The sequence below is a fragment of the Henckelia pumila genome, chromosome 2 (assembly GCF_033568475.1).
Source record: "Henckelia pumila isolate YLH828 chromosome 2, ASM3356847v2, whole genome shotgun sequence".
NCBI classification, from domain to species: Eukaryota; Viridiplantae; Streptophyta; class Magnoliopsida; order Lamiales; family Gesneriaceae; genus Henckelia; species Henckelia pumila.
Window position 1 is genome coordinate 112348160 of NC_133121.1, and position 24968 is coordinate 112373127.

Here is a 24968-nt window from a genome sequence, read left to right on the forward strand (position 1 = left end):
TAACTTTGGAGTTCTTATATGATGAGCTCCTGAAAAGAAGATGCACCTTCTTGATATGAATAGTACATATGAAATCTTTTAAGCCCTCCTCAACCATGTAGTCCCATACCTACACAGTCTCAGAATCCCTCTCATTCCGGCACGGGAACGGTTCATTCATGTCTCCCTCCGCCTAAAAGCCTACCAGGAGCCGCTCATTGTCCGTGCAATCTCTTGGCATCGGCGATCACTGTAACACCCGAAAATTTTAATACGTAAATTCGCATGCATAATTAGGGAAATTAATTATTTAAAAAAAATTTATATTTGGGTTAAATGACATTTATGTGTTATTATGTGAATTATATGCATGATTTAAATTTATTTTATCATTTAACCCGCAGTTATTGTATTTTTAGATTTTTGAGAATTTTATTGAGTTGATCGCGTAGACGGGACCGAGGACGGACGAGATACCAACTTTTGAGCCAAAAATATTTTATGAGTTTTATGAGCCTTAAGATATTATTTTAAGGTATTTTGTCAAGAAAATTTTAGTATTTAGTTATATATTTATTTAATAATTGATTTTTGGCCAAAATAAGTTATTTTATTGACTTTTATTAATATTTAAAAATCCCTCAAGTATTAATTTCGGGATAATGGTTTTAGTATCAGATTATTATTATTTTTAAGAGTTTTAAAGATTTTTTTAAGGTATAATATATTTATTTTGAGTAATATCTACTATTAATATATTATCTCATATAATTTAAACCTAAACCTACCCTACCCTATCCCCACTCAGCCGACAACTCCCTTCCCCCTCACCTCCATTCTCACGCTTCAACAGAAACAAGCAGCCACCATAGCCGATCAGTTTTTCTTTGAAGTTTTCGGTCCGTTCATCGTCCCGAAGACCCGTACACGCGATATTCTTCGTCAATAATTTAAAAGGCATGTCTAAAACTTTTATTTGGCCACCATATGAGCTATTATTCATGCATGATATTTTTATTTCAGATTTTTATCATGAAAACTTTGAATTTATGCAAGCATGTATGGTTTTGTTGCATGGTTGATGGTTAATGGTCTCACTCACGTTTTTCCTAGCATGGCTCGGTCCAGGGCTGGTGACTCACTGTCAAGGGGTGTCCTAGGGTCCCTAGGAGTCTAGTGTTCAAGGTGGCTTGGTTGTTAAGGTCTAGGAAATCCATGAACGATCGGTTTTGTGTTGGTTGCAAAGCAGATTACGGTGATTTTCGGGATTCCGAAAATGGTTCGCTAGGGCTGTATAGATATCGGGTTAAAGCAAGGGATGGCTCGTTGGAACCGTATTGACGTTGGCTAGGTCGAGGCTATGGAGCTCCGGCCGATGGGTGGCCGGAGCTGGCCGGCAGCAGGCCATAAAAGCCTGCTGCTACACGACCGAGACCTGCACAATTATGTGCAGGTCACGTATGTGGGGAGGGGGGGCTACGGGTTGGGGTTTTGGGTGGATCCGGGTCGGGTCTGTAGGGTATTGGGTCGGGTCAGGTGAGTCCGGGTCCGGGTTAGGTGGGCCGGGCTCGAGTGTTTTTAATGTTTAGGTGTTTAATGTTTTAATTGGTTTTTGGGCAAATTAATTAGAAATAAAATTATTTGGGCCTCCAAATAATTTTATTTGGTCAAAATTATTTTTAAGTTAGCCCGATGATTTTTATGGGCTTGTGGGCTCATAGGAATTTTTGGGCCAGTCAGTGATTTTATTGGGCCAGTCCAAGAATTTTTATAAATTAATTAGTTAAATGGCCTAAATATTTTTAATTAAGCCCAATAATATTTAAGTAATTTATTTTAGTTAAAATTATAATTTTTAAATTTATTTATTTAATCATGGGCTTTAAGTTATTTAATGGGCCTTAAGTCAGTTAAGGGGCTTAGTAGAGAGACCGGCAGTCTGGACCAACCCATGAAAAATAACTAAGTCCGAAATATATATTTAATTGTTTTTATGCATGAAGTTTATTTTAAGTATAAATATATTTTATTATGAAAAAAATTAATTAAATATATATTACGGACATATTTTCAATGCATGCATACATGAAATAATTTTATGATGAATGTTATGTGAGCAGAAAAATATTTTTATGGAAATTGAAGTGATGTGACAGCATAGAAGTGGTTTTACCACTGACACAGAGGTAGTTCTACTACCGGCATAGAAGTGGTTTTACCACTGGCACAGAGGTAGTTTACTACCAGCATAGAGGTGGATTTATCCACCGCCACGTACGATGGTTCTTTAGACTGATCAGTCGGCACAGTTATTAGTCACATTCATGGATATGACCATACTCAGTTTTTATGTTTATGACATGCTCAATTATGTTATGTATGATGAAGAAAGTTATGTTATGTTTATGATTTATGATTCAGCATTTATGTTATGAAAAATGTTTTCATGCATGCTCATGTACATGTATATGTATTAGTATCTACGTGATGCATTATTTTTAACCTTGTTATAAAGTATTAGACATGTTGAGCCCCTAGGCTCACTACGCTTATATGGTGCAGGTGAGCATGATGACATTTATGTAGCTCCTACCGGTGGTGAGGACGTATGAGCTCACGGAGTAGTGGACCCCGTGACCGTCGCAGTTATTTAGTCTATTATGATGGAATTTTGAAACATGTTTTATTTTATTATTATTCCGCATATGAGATTTTTCAGCAGCATTGTTTATCATTTTAAATTGATGCATGAAAAATTTTTAAGGATTTATTTATTTATTTAATATTTTTCAGGTTATTTAAGAAATATATGTTATTTTTATATACATATATGTATGGGCGTATATGTAAAGTATTATTTTTTAAGAAAAAAAAAAAGGTTTTTCCGCATTTTTATTTTATTAGTACTAGGCGTTTCAAGCTCGCCTGCCTTCGACTGACGGAGTGCAGGAGGAAAATACCGCTTTTGAAAAGCTGTGCGGAACTCGGCCCAGGTGGCCACTCCTCTCGCCGCAACAAAAGGTGCAGAAGTAAACCTCCACCACCTGCGCGCACGCCCATCCAGAAGATAGCCAAGGGTCTCCACCTTCTGCTCATCGGTGCATTGGAAAGTCTGAAAAGTCGTCTCCATGCGGTCTAACCAGTTCTCCGCATCCTCCGGAGACTCACCTCCAACTAAGGGCTTAGGACCCATAGCTAAGAATCGGCGCACAGTGAAACGCTCGTCGTCATGGTGACGATGACGCCGTTCTCGACGAGGCTCCCGGTCGGCATCTCCCCAACGCCCACCAACACTGCCATGAGAACTCTGGTCGTCACGATTTGACATCTACAAAAATACCTCAAGATGAGACTAAATCCCAAGAAATCTTTTGCATGCTCTGATACCATAAATGTAGTGACCCTTACCCGGATCACCTACTAAACAGAACTTAGGCATGCAATTAACTTAATAAAACAGATATCAGAATAAAACTGCGGAAACCATAAACATTATACAATCCCAAGTAAAGGAATCTGTAATTTATCCAATAATATACAACCAAATCGAATAGCTGTATAAACCCAAACAACAGTAATAAAACCTAAGCGAAGCTCCAGCTGGCCAACCACTGACTAGCCCCTCCTGGATCCACCCTCCTCGTCCAATCGCAAACCTGCCCCATGGAATAGGGTGTCCAGAAAATACAGAGTACGAGACGTGAGCATAAATCGCTCAGTACGAGAGTATGAGTATACATGCATGCAAAGTGAACTCCCTATAGACTCGAGGTCAAGGATCAGATAACAGAGACAGACCGGGCCCTGGTATGTAGCACGCTGTGCCGTCGCTTCAGGAGGTGGCTCCCATACCGAGATAACCGTGGAAACGCCGGACCCAAATCGATGGAAGTCCATCCACTAACAGGATAGGGAACAACCCTACTAACAGACATCTCGAAGGAGATACAGCAAGATGCAAATGAATGCAGCATAATATCATGACATATAAATCATGCGGTCACATAATACATGCATACTCAGTCAGGATATCTCGAACAGTACTTTCGTACCTCAATACAGTGCAAGCTCTACCAACTCTAGGTCCATGCTTATAGTCTGCTCTACACTGCCAAATGATACTACTATCATTAAAGTGCTCTAAAAGCCTTAACTAAGCTATTGCATACTCCTAAATATTTATAGGAAGCAAAAGCTATACCTTCGTCCGTCGTTAGCCCTTTGATGTCGATGCCTCCAGAACTTGGGCACAACTCCGCTACGACTACCGAACGCCTCGCCGACCTCCGGACCAAGCCTAAGAAGACTAGAACAGCTCCAAAAGGACTAGAAAAGGAAGGAGAACTCGGAATTGGCAATTGAAAGTGAAGGTTCGGCCTTCTATTTATAGACGACGATCGGAACTTCCGATCCTTGATCGGAACGTCCGAACCTCGATCGGAACGTCCGATCCTGCCATCGAAGCTTCCGAAGATCCTGATCTGCCACGTGTCAAAATATCACTAGTTGACTCCGGATAGGGGTGATCGGAGCCTCCGGTCCTGATCGGAGCTTCCGATCCAACCACACGTCATGCCTGACGTAATAACATCGGTGCCTCCGATCGCTCATCGGAGCTTCCGATCGTGCCTTCGGAGCCTCCGATCCGTCCAATACCCAATTCAATTAATTAGCATTAATCTTTTACTTACTCAATTAGGGTACGGGCTACTACATGAGTTTTGTGGTATGAACTCGAAAACAATATCACAGGCAATGGTTTTACACAAACGGATGAGCTAATGAAAGAACCCAAAAAAAAAACACAAAATAGAGTCTCGTTTTTCACCTTTTCTCGACATTCACCTAAAACCCAAACAACAATAAATCTAGACTCTCAACATCTACTAAAAATACCTAGAAACATGAGCCCGAAAAAAGAGAAGAAAGCAACAAACCTTACACGTGAAAGTCGCGACACTGAAGCTCCGATCCAAGCTTTAAACTCACGATTGATGTCACGATTGCCGTTGCCAAGGCTTGGGCTAGGTGCAAAGAGGTCGGACAACCATTTTTCGGCGATCCATCGGCGCCGGAGGTGAGCTGGGTTGAAGGGGGCGAAGGGTTTGGCTAGGGATTGGGTTTCTCTCGATTCTTCTTAAGGCAGACAGTATATGGGTTTATGTTATATGTATTATATTTTTTAAATATTATTATATTTTTTAAAATATTAAAAATAAAAAAAAATAAATAAATAACAAGGACAACAGATTACCATCTGTTGTCTTAGACCTTCAGAAAAACTCTAATAGACAACGGTTTTTAAAACCGTTGTCATAGAACATCAAAAACGCGCTCATTGACAACGGTTTTTAAAAACCGTTGTCATAGAACATCAAAAACGCGCTCATTGACAACGGTTTACCGTTATATTTAACGAATATAAGACAACTGATTTTTAAAAACCGTTGTCTTTTTAATTAAAAATACGGTTAACGACAATGGTTTTTGTAAAAACCGTTGTTAAAGTCAAAAAGACAACAGTTTGTGTATAAAACCGTTGTCTTTTCAGTGTTGTTAATGAGCATATTTGTTGTAGTGTAATGGTCATTCATTTTACAAATTGAAGTTCCCTCTATAGATTTTAAATTTTTTTAATAAGAGTTTTCTAATTTTTTTTTCATTTATATAAGCTATAGATTATTTATCCTTAATGAAATTGAGAATTACAAATTATGCTCAAATCTAATTATTAACGGGCTCTTAAATTAATTAGGAATTTTTGTTAATTTTTAAGTAAACATAAAATGAATTATTATTAAAGTCTTATCACATAATAATCACCGGCCTCAAGAAACCTAACAATGCAATAACTTTCAAATAATTAATCCTATCGCGGCAACTTATGATTGGACCACGCAAATTTAATTTCTTCCTAATATCAGCTCACATGATTCAAACATGAGAGTTGCGTTTTAACTTTTGTTGGGTCATCAGAATTAATTAAATATTTCTTTAACAAAACATAATCCATGAAATATTAAAGAGAATTCTTTCAAAAAAATATTAAAGAGAATTGCATGCTCTTTTTCGAGAAATACTCCAAATTAAGATATGTACATAAGTAGACATTTATTTAAGTGAAGTCTAGTAAAATAATATTTCTTCGTGACATCAGCACACACGATTCTATGTATCTTCGAAACTTACAATCAATATTCAAATCTTTATACATACTTTCTAAAATCATTGACATTTCAGTCTATTCGATCATTTCAGTTTCAACGTCAATTTTGTACATACTTCTAGCCTTCTTATCAAGCTGTCATTGGAGTTTGTTCATCTTATGGACATTCTTTTAATGAGTCAGAACATACTTCACCCTCTCTTCTTCTCTTATCCCTGCATGCACCTTTCAGTCTCCAACCTCTCTTCTTTCCTTGTCTTTTCTAGCTCCTTATTTTTATGTATCAGTTCAATTTCTGGCTGCATGACTCTCATGACAAACACTACCATTTCCTTTTCAATATAGCAACCAATCGAGATACAGAGAGAAAATATCAGTTTGAGATCAAAAGCGTGGACAAATTGAATCAATAAAAAGTACATTAGCAGCTCCGCGACTCCAACACTACTGAAATCCAAACAAGCTGCCTCAATAAAGACAGCGGACGTGAACGAATTGAAAACCTATGACAACCGTCGTCCTCTTTCCATACATTTTGATTGGGGTAAGCCATGTAGATCCCACATCGTCAAAGTTGAAAACAATAGAATAAAGACTCAGGTGCCCCAAATCCACATTTTCTCGTTTTTTCAATCGGCCTTTTTTGGGAATGTATTTGTCAATCAGATATCCTTTTCAAATTAATGCAAATGGTAAAACCAAAACGCCAAACCAAGTTCCGATTACAGCCCAGGTTATCACAAGTTCATCACGAATAACCTTTACTTATACTGGATATGCAATATGTAAACACAAAAAGGATGCAACGACGCTGCACATCACAACAACTACGCCAATTGTCCTTCTGGAAAACATAAATCTGTTAACAAAAAAATTAGTTTTATTTATGATATTTTGATAGATCTAGGCAGATAACAAAAAATAACACAAATATACTACCTCGCCTCCAATGGCCTAAGACAAGCAGACAAATACTGAATGAGGCCTGCATGTTCAGGTTGAGTTTTTATATCCAGTTTAATTAGATTCCTGTTTCTTATCCACTGGATCGCCCATGTTGTTACCTACCGCTGCCAAAAGTTTTCAAACAGAAATCCCTTCAAAATTTATATTTGTTGTATCAACAAAAAATCACAACAATTACACAAATAAATCACGCTCGTAAATTTAGAATTGAAACGGAAAAAAGTTGGGCCAAGAAACACTGGTTGTTTTTTATTAGATTGAAACTGATGATCCCCAAATTCCAGTTTCTTTAATGAGTAGTGTTACACTCACCAACCAAGAACACAAGCAGTAGTAATTCAAGACACAAACTTCCAAGATCCCATAATTTCCAGCCTTCACTAGTTATGAGATTCCAAAAGTGTTCCAATTACTTGTGCACTCAACACAATGCCAATTGAATCACAATATCGATTTTTTTTTCAGACATATATATTACATATCTAATTTTTTTGTCAAGTACAAAACTATTAATATACATTGGAACACCAAAGATTTCGTGGTTCACCCAATGCAGGATACGTCCACAGAGCTACTGCAAATTTTTTTAACTGAAAAAAATATTACAAGTGTATACAAAATACTTTCACCCACCAAACCCAAACCCCGAGTATTATCAAGAAAATATTTCTTTAACTCACACAAGAGGACACTCAAGAAAATACAAAGAAACTCTCTTTTTCATTTCCTTTGCTCTCTACTCTGGATGTTTAAATAGGGGGGAGAGGAGCTCAATTTATAAAGCTCCTCTAGGCATGAAATTAAATGCCCCCCAACTAGAAACCACCACCTACCACCATCCCATCAAGTTTATGTATTGCATGATTATGTGTTACATGATCATTTGTCACAAAATGCATGATATACTGTTCATGATTTGTATGCGACATTTGCATATCATGTTGAACATGTTATTCTTTTGAGATAGCCAGTTGTTCTAGGGTCGTTCAGCCCAATGATTGTTTTTACTGTATGATCGTGTACCGTGTGACACCAACTGTATCGACGGAGCAGCCGCACAAGCCGGTGATAGTCAACTGATCGTGCTTGTATTTCCACAGCACAAACGTAACGATAAAAATTTGTTATATTGGCTTGTGGTATGATCCCACTCATGAATCAATTTTTTTTTTTTGAGAATACAAATATCATTAAACTTCTTGAATAGAGTCACAATTTATAATATTATAAAACCACGATGGTAAAACAGAAACATCCCAATCAATATTAGATTCAGTGTGAAGGACTTCACTAGCGAGCCGATGTGCCGCTTTGTTTGCCGAACGATGCATATGTTGCAAAGACAAGAAATTATGTGATTGAAGCAGAGATCATATTTCTAAGATAAGAGTTCCACCAGGTCCGAGATCCTCATCAGGTTGAGTTACTGCTTGAACCGCCTAAAGAGAGTCCGAATAGACACTGACTCCATTAAATTCACCAGTCAAACAGAAATCAATACCGAAGCAGGTTGCTAATAATTTTGCATTGTCACTGATCCCGAGCAGCGTATCATTGCAACCTTTACTCCCAACACTTGGCCTTCCGAATTCCTAATCACTGTTATTTTGCTAAAAGTATTCTTAGTGTCATTGCATCTCGCATCGACATCCATCCTCAACAAATTAAGTATCGGAGCCTTCCATCGCAATCTGATCTCAATTGTCTCGACACAGTCGATTTCTCTCTCCTAGATGTAGCACAATGGAATTCATCCAGTAAAGAGCAAACCCTGTCGTAATTTAGAGCAATTTATTTCAACCCATCAATATGTATTACCTTACAAATTTCAGACCACATAGCCCAACTCATCATAGCGAATACTTCTACATCCTTTTTTTCATCTTTTTCAACAAAACTAAGCAACAATCCAAAAGGGATGCAACATGCATCTTACACAAAATATGCCAAAACATTGTGGGTTTCCAATTATCACGCACCATTGGACAAAATAAAATAAAATGACTAGAAGTGGCCACGTAAAATCTTCATAAATTACATATACCTGAGATTGAAAAATGATGTGACTTCAAGTTAGCAGCTGAAGGAGTAATATTTTGTGAAGCACGCCATAAAAAAATTCGCACTTTTGGAGGTATTTGGGAGTCCAAAACAGCTTCTACCAATTCTGAAATGGATATGAAGATTGAAAAGGTGGAAGAACCAACCCATTTCTTTCCCAAAAATAGCCAAGTTTCACCGAGTACAAGTCATTCATACTCCTTGTCAAATATCTTATATCTGTACCGCCTCCTCTATTCAATGTAATATCAAGTATAGCTTCAGCCTCAACCAAAGAAAAATTCTGGTGCACTCGATTTTCATCCCAAGTCCCACCATTTGTGATCAACCCTGCTACTTTCAATGTTGGATTCCCTCGAAAATTATGTAAAAATCTGTAAGAAGGAAGGCTAGCTTGGAATCCATGGGTCTGTGAAAATAGAAATATTCTTACCATTCCCGACTCTCCAACACAGTCATTTTTCGATGAGACTGCAACTCCAAATTAAAGAGCGCCAAATGTAGGATGGATTAGATCCCAATCCAGCCTCCATAATGTCAGTATGTTTAAAATATCGGGCTTTTAACACTTTAGCCAACAAAGAGTTTGGATATTGTATAATTCGCCAAATTTGCTTTGCCAACAAAGCTTTGTTTGTCACGCCTCGAAAACGGGCCTAGTTGACATCGGCGTTGTTTAACAATTTAACATTGAAACAACAAGCCTCGTAGTATAAATCTTGCCAAAAACCAGTCTATTTCATAAACTATAACTGTTTTTACATAGAAAAACACAAGTGCGACCATGCGGAAGCGAAACTGAAATTTAAAGTAAAAATATTTCTTCAACTTGAACTGATCCGTCATCACCAACCCCAGAACATATTCTGTTCTTCGTCATCTAACTCATCTTCATTCTTATCTGGGGAGGGAGAGTAAAGGGGTGAGTGTTTTGAGAAACACTCAGAAAGTGGGGGCCAATCATACACACAAATATCGAATATATATACATGATACGAATTCAATAGGAGTCAAGACAGGAGACAAACAGAATACGAAACAAAGAATCAAGACATATCATAACCGAATCATAACTTATACATGACACTGTTATTCATCTCGTTAATCCTGGCTACTGATCAGTCCCTAATTGTTACTCCTCTAAGGGGACGAGGCCTTAAACGGTTATTATAACCCACCGCATCAGGGCCTTATCATATCATGTTTTCGGAATTTCCTTACCATTTCTTAATTTGAATCCTAACAGTGCATTTCAAGATCTCATTGCATAACAGAGGAATCGTACAGAAAGAAACATGAAACGAAATCAAAGGACATGAAACGAGGAATGTACGATCGAGTTTTTAAAACAGGAACATCATTCTTTTAAAAATATTTTTATTCATATCTTATCATAATGACCATAGGCTTTTACTGGTTTTGGGCTCCCTCTGGGGCCTTTTCCCACGCATGGGCTCCCTCTGGGGCCTTTTTCCTCACAGGCTTTTCCCAATGCGCCATTATTCAAATCAGAATCATCACAAACGAACATATCACATGGGTATCAATTGGAACGAAAAGGACATAATGAATCTGAACAAAAGCTTAGCAAAGGAATGCATAACGAATCATAAGGTACTTCAAAATGAAGCATAACAAAGGATTCATGTGGAACGAAATATATACGGAATCAAAGGACATAAAACAAACAGTGTACGATCAAGACTTGAAACGGATACTTGGTGATTTCAAATAAGAATAAGCCCAACAAAGATTTTTATGGTTTCTTAGAATAATGCTTAGAGAATCAAAATTAACAAAAAAAGTCCAATAGAAACAAGACTCTCGAATTGAAACAAATATGGCTTAAAGAAACAAAAACCCACTTACCTGATTCCCACAAAAATTGAAGTATATTGGATCTTTGGTCAGAACTCTAACTCGAAATTGGATGACACCTCGATCAGGATTTTCAACAGCACTCTTGCTCGACTACTTGCTTTGAACACAAGCTACTCCAGATTCGAAAATTAGGCAGAGTCTCGACCACTATAGATACTAAATTTTGTGAGATATGGAGAGAACAAAGATTGGGTTTGGTGTATCTAATTCCTTCAACCTTGAGCTCTATTTATAGGTGAGGTTTAGTAGAAGGTGAAAGGACACTCTTAATGGTCATAAAAGTCCTTAATCATGTCCATAATGATAATTGATGATGGGAGTTTCATGGTTTGTCCTTTGGCTTTCCAACTTCTTGAGTTAATGCCAACATTAATTGAGATAATTAATCTTACATAACTCTTGGTGTAATTGCTTTTGAAATTGCATGCATGTAAATTTCTTGATCTTTACATTCCACCCTCCTTATTTGAAGTTTCGTCCTCGAAACTTAAATCGTGGTCTCCCACTAATGTATTTCAAGAATTCCTCCATGATTTGCTAATTAGATATGTTTTATCTAAAAATAGGTTTCAATGATATATCAAAACAAAATTTATTAATTTTCATAGAATTCAAAAGGAAAGGTTGGAGTACAATCTAACGAAAAATAGAATATCGATGACATCCTAATCTACGATTTCTCCATCTATAGGTTCTTCATTTGATCCTTCCACTCGTGCATTCACTAACTGCTGCAAGTTCTCCATTTGGCCTTGTAAATTGACAAATTGAGTAGCCAAATTTTGGCTATCAACTCCAAATTGATTCACCTGGTTTTCCATTGATTGTCTGTATGCATCAAATTCCTGTTGGAGTTGATCTCTCAATTGTTTTGCGATCTTATAATGATCACACCATGCTTCAGCAGTTGTCAACATTTGGAGTCCATACTTTTGCGCCTCTTGCAACTCTTCCTTGTAATCCTTGAGTTGTTTTTCTGCAAATCTTTTATCAAAAGCGAGTTGGCTCGCTTCTCTTTGAAATTTGTCCCTAGCCTCCTTCAACTCATCCTTGTCATGGAGCAAACTCGCGATAGTACTCTTGAGTTGCTCAATTTCATTTTCGAGACCCCTAAATGCGTTGGCTTGGTTTGCCATGTTCTCGAAAGTGAGCTTGAGAAATAGGATGGGGCTTGCTCGAAATTTTGGGTAAAATTGTTGCTTGGTGTGCTTTCTTTCATCTATAAAAGTGATTTATATAGGTGCCTAAGGGAGACTAATTTGGTAGGATAATAATTTTGATTTGAATGGCCTTGATTCATGCCTAAATTGAGTTCAAATCTTCCTTGGAGTATGACCATAATCATCTCCCAATTCTTGATTGAATTTGATCAAGGATTATGAGAATATAAAATTTCATTTTCAAATTAACTAACTATAATTCGAAAATATGGTATAAGGAGGTTCAAAATTGGAAATCATTGTCTTCCAAATTAAGAAAATAAAAATGGATTGGAATGACCATTTAATCGGGTTATTAAATATCTTTTATAATTGAAAATCTTGAAGATATTCATGTGAATTGGAAACCTAAGAAATCAAGGAAGTTAGCAGAATTAGAGTTTCTATCCCAAAAATTATTGTCGTGTTATTCCGATGATATATCCTTGAAATCAAAATATATCCTAATCATGTTAGTCTAACTTAAATTCCAAAAAAAAAAAAATCATGGCTTAAAGAATTATATCAAACACGTATGCTAATTAATAATCCCAAAATCAATCTAACTTAAGGCCAAAATATCAGTCTTAAATTTTATATCAGACATAAACACTAGTTCCCAAGTGGTTCTTTCTCACTCTCAATCTTAATTACTTGTCTCCAAAATATTCGTTCTCATTCTAAATCTTACTTACTAGATCCCAAGTTATTCATTCTTGTTCTCAATCTTAATTTCTAGTCCCCAAGTAATTCATCTTCCCAAGTGAATCATTCTTAATTTCCCATCAAGATCATGAACCCAATTTACTTAATTACCTTAATTGGTTCCATCAAGTTCCCTAAAACCCATCTTATCGGCATGCTTCTTTTAGCCGAACTTTTCTTAATTCTGTCTATGAGGATTACCTAACCAAATTCCTATTGGATAAATCACTAATAATTGAATTCTTATCTTCATATATCCCAAAACCATATTTTCCAATAGTTAGATAGTTCAAACTTAAATTCATCTAACTGAGTTTCTCTTAACTAGAATCACACTAAAATGTTTTCTCCTTAGTTAAACACACAAGATATTGTGTGGCAGATCTATGACTTAAAAATTTCTCCTTTTGGTGATAATCTTAGTATGTCGCATTTTAGGCATGTATACTTCAATTGGATCTTCTTCATCCACGTTCTTTGCGCTAACTGGTGTCGGGTTGTAGCTAACTTGATTGGAGTACTTGCATATCCCATAAATCGTTCAAGGACAAAATTGAAGTTCATTCTAGAATAAGATTAATCTATTATATTAGCCAGCTATTTTGTCTTATCGGATTCTTTCTCTCCCAACTGGTCTATTGTCCCAGCTGGTCTATCTGAACTAGGGATGCTTCACAACTGAAATTTATTTTTTTTTTCAGCAAGAAGCTCTTCCCATCCGGATTATGGAACCTGGCGGGCTCTGATACCACTAAAATGTCACGCCCCGAAAACGGGCCTAGTTGACATCGGCGTTGTTTAACAATTTAATATTGAAACAACAAGCCTCGTAGTACAAATCTTGCCAAAAACCAGTCTATTTCATAAACTATAACTGTTTTTACATAGAAAAACACAAGTGCGACCATGCGAAAGCGAAACTGAAATTTAAAGTAAAAATATTTCTTCAACTTGAACTGATCCGTCATCACCAACCCCAGAACATATTCTGTTCTTCGTCATCTAACTCATCTTCATTCTTATCTGGGGAGGGAGAGTAAAGGGGTGAGTGTTTTGAGAAACACTCAGAAAGTGGGGGCCAATCGTACACACAAATATCGAATATATATACATGATACGAATTCAATAGGAGTCAAGACAGGAGACAAACAGAATACGAAACAAAGAATCAAGACATATCATAACCGAATCATAACTTATACATGGCACTGTTATTCATCTCGTTAATCCTGGCTACTGATTAGTCCCTAATTGTTACTCCTCTAAGGGGACGAGGCCTTAAACGGTTATTATAACCTACCGCATCAGGGCCTTATCATATCATGTTTTCGGAATTTCCTTACCATTTCTTAATTTGAATCCTAACAGTGCATTTCAAGATCTCATTGCATAACAGAGGAATCGTACAGAAAGAAACATGAAACGAAATCAAAGGACATGAAACGAAGAATGTACGATCGAGTCACTACAAAAAAAACTTCTAAAGACAACATTTATTTTAAGTTGTCATAGCCTAGTTAAACCTGTTGTAGAATCCACTGTTGTAAAAAAAACGCTTAACGACAACAGTTTTTAAATGTTGTCTTTTTAGATACGACAACATATGTACAACGTTTTTTAAATGTTGTCTATTAGCGCGATATACAACAGACGCACAACATTTTTAAACTGTTGTTTTTAATAGTGATAGACAACAGATTCGCAACATTTTAAAGCTGTTGTTGTTTAGCGTGATAGACAACATTGTGACAACAAATTAAAACTGTTGTCTTTGACTAAGATTATAGAACTATTTGACAACAAAAAAAACCTGTTGTCTTTTTAAATAAAATTACAATGCGTTTGGCCTTTCTTATATTATTTTTAAAACGTGGTGTTATATTACACCATGCTAATTTAATTAATTAAAAATAAAAATAAAAATAAAAATAATTGAGCTAATTACAACACTTAGAACTGTAGATAAATAAAACCACCATCAATTAAAAATTCATTAATTGAACGTAAAATTGATTAATTAATAACACATAAAATTGAACTCCAATATATATTAATCATAGTTAGACTAGTCACAATATTAATGTACCAACAAAAAAACATAAAGGCTAATCCACAAACTCCAGTCACGTCTTTACAAAACTCAAAAAGTACCCCTATAAATGTGACCTAGTGCGCACATGAATTCCATTGCAAACTACCTGCGAAAACAAACAAAACAAACATCAGCCATAATTGTTGAAGTGATATTAAGTTTGCGCTGAATGACGCAAACAAAAACGAAGCTTCAGTTGCTGATTTGGCTTGCGAAAAAAAGAATATAAGAGAAGCGCTAAATGTCGAACTGCAAAATGTGAACTGAAAAATCACTTTCAACTAAAATTCATATTCCTTATTTCAGCACATGACCTCATTTGAAGATGTAGGCTCAGGAGAGACAGCTGCATTTATTGACCTATGTGACTATTTCATATCATCCAGGTTTCGTATATATATTTTAAAGACCAAACAAACCAACAAGACATGATAGTTCTGTGTATTACATAGAAACTAATTCAACTTCAGAAAACTAAACACACCTCAAAATTGGACACCAAAGAGAAATATCACAAGCAATCTTCATGGCATGCACTTCTACTATAAATTATCCCACCTGCAATTGAGAATAAAACAAACAAGACTCAATACCAGGAAAAGATCCCACAAATCAAGGATAATTGGAATTGAAACTATTAGGATGCTAATGACAGAGGACTTCTATAATTTATAAATGCATCCAAAATACAAGCCACCAATTTTAAATTTATAAATGATTCCAAACATAAAATACAAAAAATACAAGTCTATGCATAACACAAAATTTCACAAACCAAAGGGCCTCAAAACAGCAAAATTACCTCAACAGTAAACCCAAAGCATATATCAAATCATCTCAATTGCATAAATTAATAATTTATAATCACAGGGAAAAAAAGGTTCTAAAGTACATACCTAGTCGTAAATATGATCTTGAATGCATTCGGCCAGCTCAGACCGTACCTCATCAATTTCTTCCCGAGAGTACTCCTTTTTTGTGAACTGGGAACACACACATAAATTATATTGGAGAAAAACAATCATTAATGAATTTGTAAAATAATAAATATATAACTTAAAATTATTTCAGAAAATAAATATAATATTACCATTTCTCGTAGTGAATCTCCCTCGATAGTTGCATCTTTTTCAATAATTTGTCTCATAAATCTCAATACGTAATAACCACATTGTTTTGCGTCTGGTTGACGAGGAGCCTATGTTAAAAATGTCAAATTATTAATGAAAAATATACAAAATTAAAATATTAAATCTTAATATAAGTGCGCATACCTGTATTACTACCCATTGCACATGTTTTCTTCCTTTCCTCCCTTTGTTTGACTTAAACAATCTTAACGCCCTATGTATATAGATTGAAAGAATTGATATATAGGTTTTTTGTTGAATATATTCAATACTTAATAAAAACTGAATGTAAGCTCACATTTCAACAACATATTTCCAATCCTCATCACGAATGCGATGACTTAAAGAATCAAAAAGATAAACCACCTCCTTGTAAGGTTCAATAACAGTGAGAATCCAATGGCCACTACGCAAAAACACATAATTAGTGCATAAAATTGACTTAATTGTTCAAAAAGAAATTTAAAGTGAGACTGTCATTTTTACTCACCTGCTACAACTTGGGACCAAAATAAATTGATTTACCAATGCACTACTCAGCCTATCCGCTAGAGAACTCGCCCTCCGGTTCAACTGTTCAGTTTTACCTGTTTTGTCGTATGTGGTTCTTTGCCAATTTGGGATGCTGTGTGGATTTACAAATCTGAATTTATCAATCTTGTTTTCTTTCCCCATCTTTTGATAAAGATACCTACCAAATTAAATACATATTATATATTAATAATAAACTAATAAAATAACAAACAATGTTTAAGTGAATCGAAGACTTACCATACGTAGACAACCACACAATTTCCAGTAATTTCCTCCAAGTGATACAAAGGATTAATGTCCTCTAGGTGCAAGTTAAGTTCATATTCATCCTCAAATACTCCATGATCTAAAAGAAAAGACAATTTCCTTCCATTGTCAAGAGCACGCTTACAGTAATAGTACAACAGGCGCACTGATCTTGGCACATTTGATGCCAAATCCTTTCTGTTTTCTTCATGACAAATTTTCTTCTTCATACGATTCTAATAATTATAATTGTAAACATGTCAGCAATAATTCATAAATATTTCATCAGTTCGTAAAGAAAAATTTACCTCTTGCACTACTATCAAGTCTTTTGGCCAAGCCACGTGTGTTCCTACGGCATCTCCAACAATTTCACATTCATTGGGAATCGGAACTGGCAAATGTGCCGATTTCTCTAGTGCTATGTCAATGGATACACGCATGCAATTTTGAGGTAATGGAATACCATGAAGCAATTTAGATGCTCCATTGAGCTCGACAACTGTTCCATAAGCAACATCCATGCCAGATTCCAATGTTAAAACAACTGATTTTCCCTACAAGTTAGAAAGTCGTGTTAATTAATTGTGCTAACTCTTTTTCAATATCTATTTCAATAAAGAAAAGTAATAAATATAATTGAAAAATAACTTTATACCTGTAATGCAGTAGATTTCTCCACAATTTGTATGTCAAGATCATCCAAATCTTCATCAATATTAAAACTCTTTTCAACTTTCAATTGGTTTTCATTTAATTGTGGTAACTTTACTGAGCAACTGCCTTTTTCATCGATCTCATTTTCCCATCCACTTTTTTTGTAGACAACTGCTTCTAGTTTCTTTATCCGTTCATCTTGTTCTGAGATTATTTTCCTAGCCTCAATTGACTCCTTCTTTTGTCGTTCATCTTGTTCTGCGATTAATTTCTTGGCCTCAATCAACTCCTTCTTTTGGTCAATCATTAGATTTTTTTCAACACCATCATTCCTCCATATTCTACCAACATTAAAATATAATGTTGGAGTGATATGACCTCCAATAGCTCTCACACGACCACCTTGCTCTCTTGAATCAAGTGCTTTCGTAAGTATGTCTTCTTTCGGCCCTGTAATTTGCAATGTTCCCTCACGCTTTTTTTGTATGTACTCATCCTGTCATTCACATGAAATAAAAAATAATTACCTTACAGTGTTTTACTTATTACTTAGATAATATAATTGATTGTTATGCATTCTTTTCTTACAATCTTGTCCACTGCCATGTTCAACTCATCGCCATCGAATCCCCCTTCTTTATTAATCCGACCTTTCTTCCATATAATCGCCCTATTTATCTCATCATCGTCACATAATTCATTTGTCTACAAACAAATAAAATGATATATTTCAAATATTCATTTGCCAACAAATAAGAAAAATCCAATGTACATGAAATTATTGGATAATATCTCAAATACCTCATGGTACAGTATTGTTATATCACAAATACAAATTGAAATGATAGGCAAGACAAATAAAGTTCAAAGTCATTAATTTTGAAAAATACTTACTATTTCTTCAGCATAGCGTGCATATCCTTTACGAGAAAGGCGATGGGGGTATATGTTATGCTTTCTTGCATCCTTTTGTTTGTCACTCAACAACTAGTCAAGTGAAACATTCAACAAATCAAATTATTATAATTTCTCAAATACTCCATGGTCACATTATTTTTAAAGAAAAAAAAACTTACCATGAAGTCGTTGGACATGCGACTAAAGACAAAAGATCTCCAATCATCTTGAGCAAGACCGTAGCCAGCATGTGGTTCATTCAAATCCTCGAGATTATCAAGCTTGGTTAAAATGTGCTTCTGAGTGAGATTGGCTTTAAACTGGCGCCACTTATTATTTGCCGAATTCAAACATCCCTTCTTCCAGCTTGGTGGAACATCAAATGCCAACTTTCAAACACGAAAATTTAAAATACATTAAAAGGAAAAGCTGAAGATAAAATATATCGATATTAAAATTGTACCAAAATCAATTAATTTACTTACATTAACAGATTCCCATATCAATTCTTTAACTGCGCTTGGGACTTTCTTCCACGTCTTGTAACTTATCTTAACCATTTCTCGAGCAAGTACACCAATATAACTTTGCATTTCAACCGCAGCTTCTCCTATTGGTTGTCCAAGTTGATTGAATTTTATCTCCTTTCGAATTCCCAAAACTCTTTGCCTAGCAAGATTATCTAGATGTGTACGACCTCTAGGTGTTTTGGTTGTTTCAATGTCTGTAGATTCCAACATCGTCTTACCATCCGAAGTCTTGTCAATGGAAGTAGATGTAATTTTTTCTTTACCCTTCCCAACAATCATTGACGGCTGTCCAAATCTCTTGCTTGATTCCATGTGGTCCAAAAATAATCTGTTGATTAAAAAATGGAGATAACATTAATTTAGCAACAAATACATAACAAATATGCTGGAAAAAAGTTGAGAAAATCATATTCTAAATAAAAATAGCAAATAGAAAGAAAAATACAATAAGAAATTCAGCTTCATAAGTAAAAGAAACAAATACAAAGAAAAGACGAATAAGAAATCCATTATCTTCTACAAACTCATTTTCAAATTTGAGATAATATATCAACACGTAATTATATTAAAAATATCTTGGGTTAAACATTGTTGATCCAAGTCCCATCACAATCTTCACGAATGCATGGTGGTTCATTATCATCAGCTACGTCAACGTCCATTGATGGCAGCCCTCTACTAACAGATTGATAGTGGATTACACTGTCTTCCAATTCATCACCATTTCCATATTCAAATGACTCTCTACTAGGAGTTGCAAGTACAACACTCCATGCATGATCTTCAGGATCTTCAATATAAAATACTTGCTTTGCTTGACTGCCCAAGATAAAAGAATCAGATTTGAATCCGATTCTATTGAGATTTACCAACGTGACACCAAAATCATCGACTTTAATACCATTATTATTCTCAACCCAATTACACTTAAACACTGGAACTTGAAATTTATGGTAATCAAGTTCCCAAATCTCTTCAATAACTCCGTAAAAAACCATGTCTGAAACAATTGGATTTTTATCCTTTGCACTAGCAACTTGCATCGTCTTCGCAACTAAGCTTACGCCAGAGTTCTGAGTAACTCGTATATGATCACGCTCTTTTGTAGCATAAGTAACCCCGTCAATCAAATAACTGGAATACTTTAACACTTTCTTGTTAGGTCCGCGTGCTATCCACTTCAATCTTTCTGATATTTGATGTGTGGAATGGTCCACACGTGCAACCTATATTTTAAAATTTTGTAAAATTTATGTTTTGCGTAATATACCAGCAGTTGCATGTATGCTAATACATAATACTCGTGGAACTTACTCTATCACGTAACCAGTTAACAAACGTTCGATTGTGCTCATCTTGTAACCACTTCTTAGACTTAGCTTTATAAGGAAATCTTGCATTCAACTCCATCATGTGTTCCCTAATGAAACATTTGTGATTAAATAAATAAATACAATGTAAGCAAAACTCATTAATGAATTGATAAGCTTGAGTTCTTACTCGATATAAGGATCAATCTCAATATCATTTGCCAATACATGGAGATGTGCTTGATGCAACTCATCAAGACTAGTGGAGTGCACTGCTGATCCCGATAAAGGCCTGGTAAGTTCTACTTCTCGATGCCTTGATGGTATCCCAATTGTGTGAACATTAGAAAGATAGTCAGAGCAAAATTCGACAGCCTCCTCAGCGATATAACATTCAGCTATACATCCTTCAGGTCGATTACGATTGCGCACATAACCTTTCAAAATCTTCATGAATCTTTCAGATGGGTACATATGCCTATACCAAACTGGTCCACACAATTTTACCTCCCGCACAAGATGAACAGTTAAATGAATCATTATATCAAAAAATGATGGGGGGAAATACTTTTCAAGTAAACACAATATAATCACAATCTCTCTTTGCATGCCATCCAACTTTGAGACGTCTATCACTTTACTATATAACTCATTGAAGAAGAAGCACAACCTAGTGATAGCAGCTCTGACATGTTTTGGCAATACACCACGTATGGCTACTGGAAGCAATTGTTGCATTAAAGTGTGATAGTCGTGTGACTTAAGGCCAACAAGTTTCAAATCCTTCATCGACACAAGATTTTTAAAATTTGATGAGTAACCATCGGGGACTTTTATTCCTGACAAAGAATTGCAAATACTTTTTTTCTCATCCTTACTTAAAGTGTAACAGGCGGCTGGCAAAAAAGTTTTCTTCTCTCCCATCCTTGGTGCCAAGTCGGTCCTTATGTTCATTTCCACAAGGTCTAATCTAGCTGCTACACCATCTTTTGTTTTTCCTGGAATGTCAAGTAATGTACTGATGAGACTTTCACAGACATTTTTTTCAATGTGCATCACGTCAAGAACATGTCGAACATGTAAGTGTTTCCAATATTCAAGTTCAAAGAATATGGATTTCTTTTTCCAACAAGGTTTTCCATCATCTTTCTTTGTATGAATCTTTCCACTCATTTTTCCAGGCTGAAAGTTAATTCTCTCAACTCTTTCTAGCACTTCATGCCCAGTCAATGGTTCTGGTGCGGGGTCAAACTCTTGACTCCCATTAAATGCCTTCTTTTGCCTTCGATAAGGATGACATGAAGGTAAAAACCTTCTGTGGCCTGTATATGACATTTTTCTACTGTGCTTCAACCTTGTCGAATATGTTTTCTCCGCACAAATAGGACATGCATGATATCCTTTCACAACACATCCTGACAAATTCCCATATGCTGGGAAATCATTGATTGTCCATAATAGAACAGCTCTAAGAGAGAAAGTTTCTTCTCGATATGCGTCATAAGTTTCGACACCAAAATCCCATAGGCATTTTAAGTCTTCGATCAAAGGTGCTAAGTAAACATCGATATCATTTCCCGGTTGCCTAGGACCAGAAATCAACAAAGTTAGCATCATAAATTTTCTCTTCATACATAACCACGGAGGAAGGTTGTACGTGATCATCAAAACTGGCCAACAACTATATGTAGAACTCATCAAACTATGGGGATTGATCCCGTCTGCTGATATAGCCAATCTAAGATTTCTGTCCTCAGACTTAAAATCAGGCCAGAGGTGATCAACTAATTTCCAAGATGGTGCATCAGCTGGATGACGTAAATATCCATCACGAATTCTTTTATAAGCATGCCAAGTTAACTCTTTGGATATCGCCTTATTCTGAAACATTCTTCTAAATCTTGGAATAGGTGGGAAATACCACAATACCTTTGCAGGAACTCCTTCCTTCACCATAGATTTGTTGCCCAACTTCCACCTTGATATCCCACAAGTAGGGCAATTTGCAAAATCTTCGTACTCCTTCCGATATAAGATACAATCATTAGGGCAAGCATGAATTTTCACATAATCCATACCTAATGCACGTAAACTTTTCTTAGCATCGTACAAAGATAAAGGCAATTCATTGTCAACCGGAAGCATTTCTCCAAACAAACTCAATAGATCAGTGAAACTTTTATCACTCCAACTATATTTTGCCTTCAAGTTAAATAATTTCACAACTGCAGATAACTTTGTGAATTTAGTACATCCAGGATATAAAGGTTTCTCGACATCTTCAAGTAGCTTATTGAATTGGTTTGGATTCTCAGCACAACTATCGTATACAGCCTGTACCATATCTATAGGTTCATCGTCACAAGATTTTTGTTCATCTTGCCTGACTCGATCATTATCATTTATTGAGTACCCTGTAGTAGATCTTTCCCCATGCCATATCCATGTATGATATGTCAAGTCTATACCATTGAAATACAAGTGTGCCCTTATAGTTTCAACATTTTTCTTCTTCAGATTACCACATCTTGCACATGGGCAAGGTATTGCATCAGGATTGTTGGAGTTTTTCAGTGCAAACTTCAAGAAAGACTCTACCCCAACATCATATTCTTTTGATAATCTATTCTTTGACATCCACTCTTTATCCATTCTTGGTACAACTACTCAGCCAACAATGAACAAAATCCCCTTCAAGACAGTTTTAAAAATATAAAAAAACTTCTTAATACAACCTCAAGTTCGAAATAATAATAAAACAAACATAACCAAAACAGGCTGGAAAAAACAGACATAATCAAGTTCTAAATGTTTTGACCAAAACAGGCTGGAAAAAAATTTTTTGGACACTAACAACTGCCAAAATTTGCATCCCTCTGCCAAGAAAGTAGACAAATAATGATAAATAACATTAATTAACATGCAGATCAAAAAATAAATATCTCAAGCAACTTGATACATTAAATCACAATTAAAATCACAACTTGGTACATTCAACAAACTAATGTAAATGATAAAGTGCATCTAGAAGGAGAAAATACTCAATAAATATCCTATTGCACAACTGTATCTTTATATACAAAGAATTATCATATACACGGGTCTATGAATTATTTGAAACTTTTCTATTATGAACATTTCAAATGCTTGGTTGCCTCCTGATCTAATTATAAAAAATGATTATTATTATTACATTACGATTATTACATTCTTGACGGTGAAATTCTTACTCTTTTTTTATTCTTCCCCTAGCATACATAGCCCGGATGACATTCAAATTTGGTAATATAATATATACATTAAAAATTGGTTATAACTAAAACACGTGAAATACCATTATTTAATTTTAAGTTTTGCCAAAAACAAAACCAAAAAGAAAAAGGTAGAAGAAAAAACAAAGTACCTTAAATAAATTAGTTGTCAGGCCGATTTGGGAGCTGCAAAATAAATGATACAATAGTTACTATCAAGCATTCCTCATAACTGTAAGCAAGAAGATCAAATAAAATGACAACATGCACATATACGTCAAGAAGGTTGCTGTGTATGAAAAGCCTAAACTATATATCGGACATTTGTCAAATTAGATCAAATAAAATCATTTGTCACTGTTCATTTATTGATCAATTAAGGATAACCGTCGAAAGTGGTATTAATATCTAATTCTCGCCCAAAAAAATAAAATAAAAATGGTTTTTTTATTCTTCGAAAATCAATTCAATTAGAAAGAAGTACGTAAAAAAAAGTCAAAATCATGTTGTATCTATCCACTATGTGGATGCAACGTATCACATTATTACATCATTGACCGAACCCTCACCAAACAGATGTAGGTTTTGCATACACAAGATTGGATGAACATAATAAAAAAAACAGATTTAATTCTTATATTAGAATTTGGATTTGACCTTATTCAGATAAAAGCAAATTAGAGCAATCCGACTGATTTTTAATAATTTTTTTAGTTTTTTTCTATATATTTATTTATTTACATTGAAAATTCAATAATGGGATTCAATAAAAATAAATGATAATGATAAAGAAATAAAACCTCAGAAAGTGTTGACGGCAACAAATCCATACAGCACTTGCTTTCCAAACCCCTATGTGCCCTTTCTTGACTTTCGAACACTCTTTTATTTAATTCCTGCAACCACCTCTTGGAATTACAATAATCTACTTTAATCTAATAATATAAATAAAATATTATATATATATACACACACACGTGTAATGCTATGTCCACCATCCATTTCTTCTCCTCTACAATTCTTCACAAGCACATAGAGAGTAATAAACAATAATAAATTTTTTGAAAAAATTGAGTGTGTGTGTGTGCGCAGAGTGTGAGTTGTGGGGCACCATCCCACCCTCGTGCATTAAGATGGGAAGATTCATGTTACTGTGAGGAAATCAACGAGTTCGAGATCAGATATCTTTTCAAGGAGATCCCACGGTGGCTCACATTCCGGTCTTTCTTTAACTCCAAGACCCTCTAACTTAACCAATGCAGAGATTTACTCTCTGCAATCTTCAAGAAATCCCACTCCTAGGGGTTCAATTTTTAATCACACTGATTTTTACTCGATGGTGAATGGTAAGAATACTAGTCCGA

The 24968-nt window shown here is 35.4% G+C and overlaps 1 protein-coding gene across 1 annotated transcript; it reads right to left on the reverse strand.

The window, feature by feature from the left end:
- Nucleotides 1-19624: 19624 nt before the first annotated feature.
- On the reverse strand, nucleotides 19625-23005 carry LOC140878182 (uncharacterized). The gene is made up of 3 exons (XM_073281793.1): nucleotides 20544-23005; nucleotides 20358-20463; nucleotides 19625-20269 (listed from the first exon to the last, which is right to left on the reverse strand). The coding sequence occupies exons 1-3, from the start codon at nucleotides 23003-23005 to the stop codon at nucleotides 19625-19627; spliced, it is 3213 nt and encodes a 1070-aa protein (XP_073137894.1).
- Nucleotides 23006-24968: the final 1963 nt, after the last annotated feature.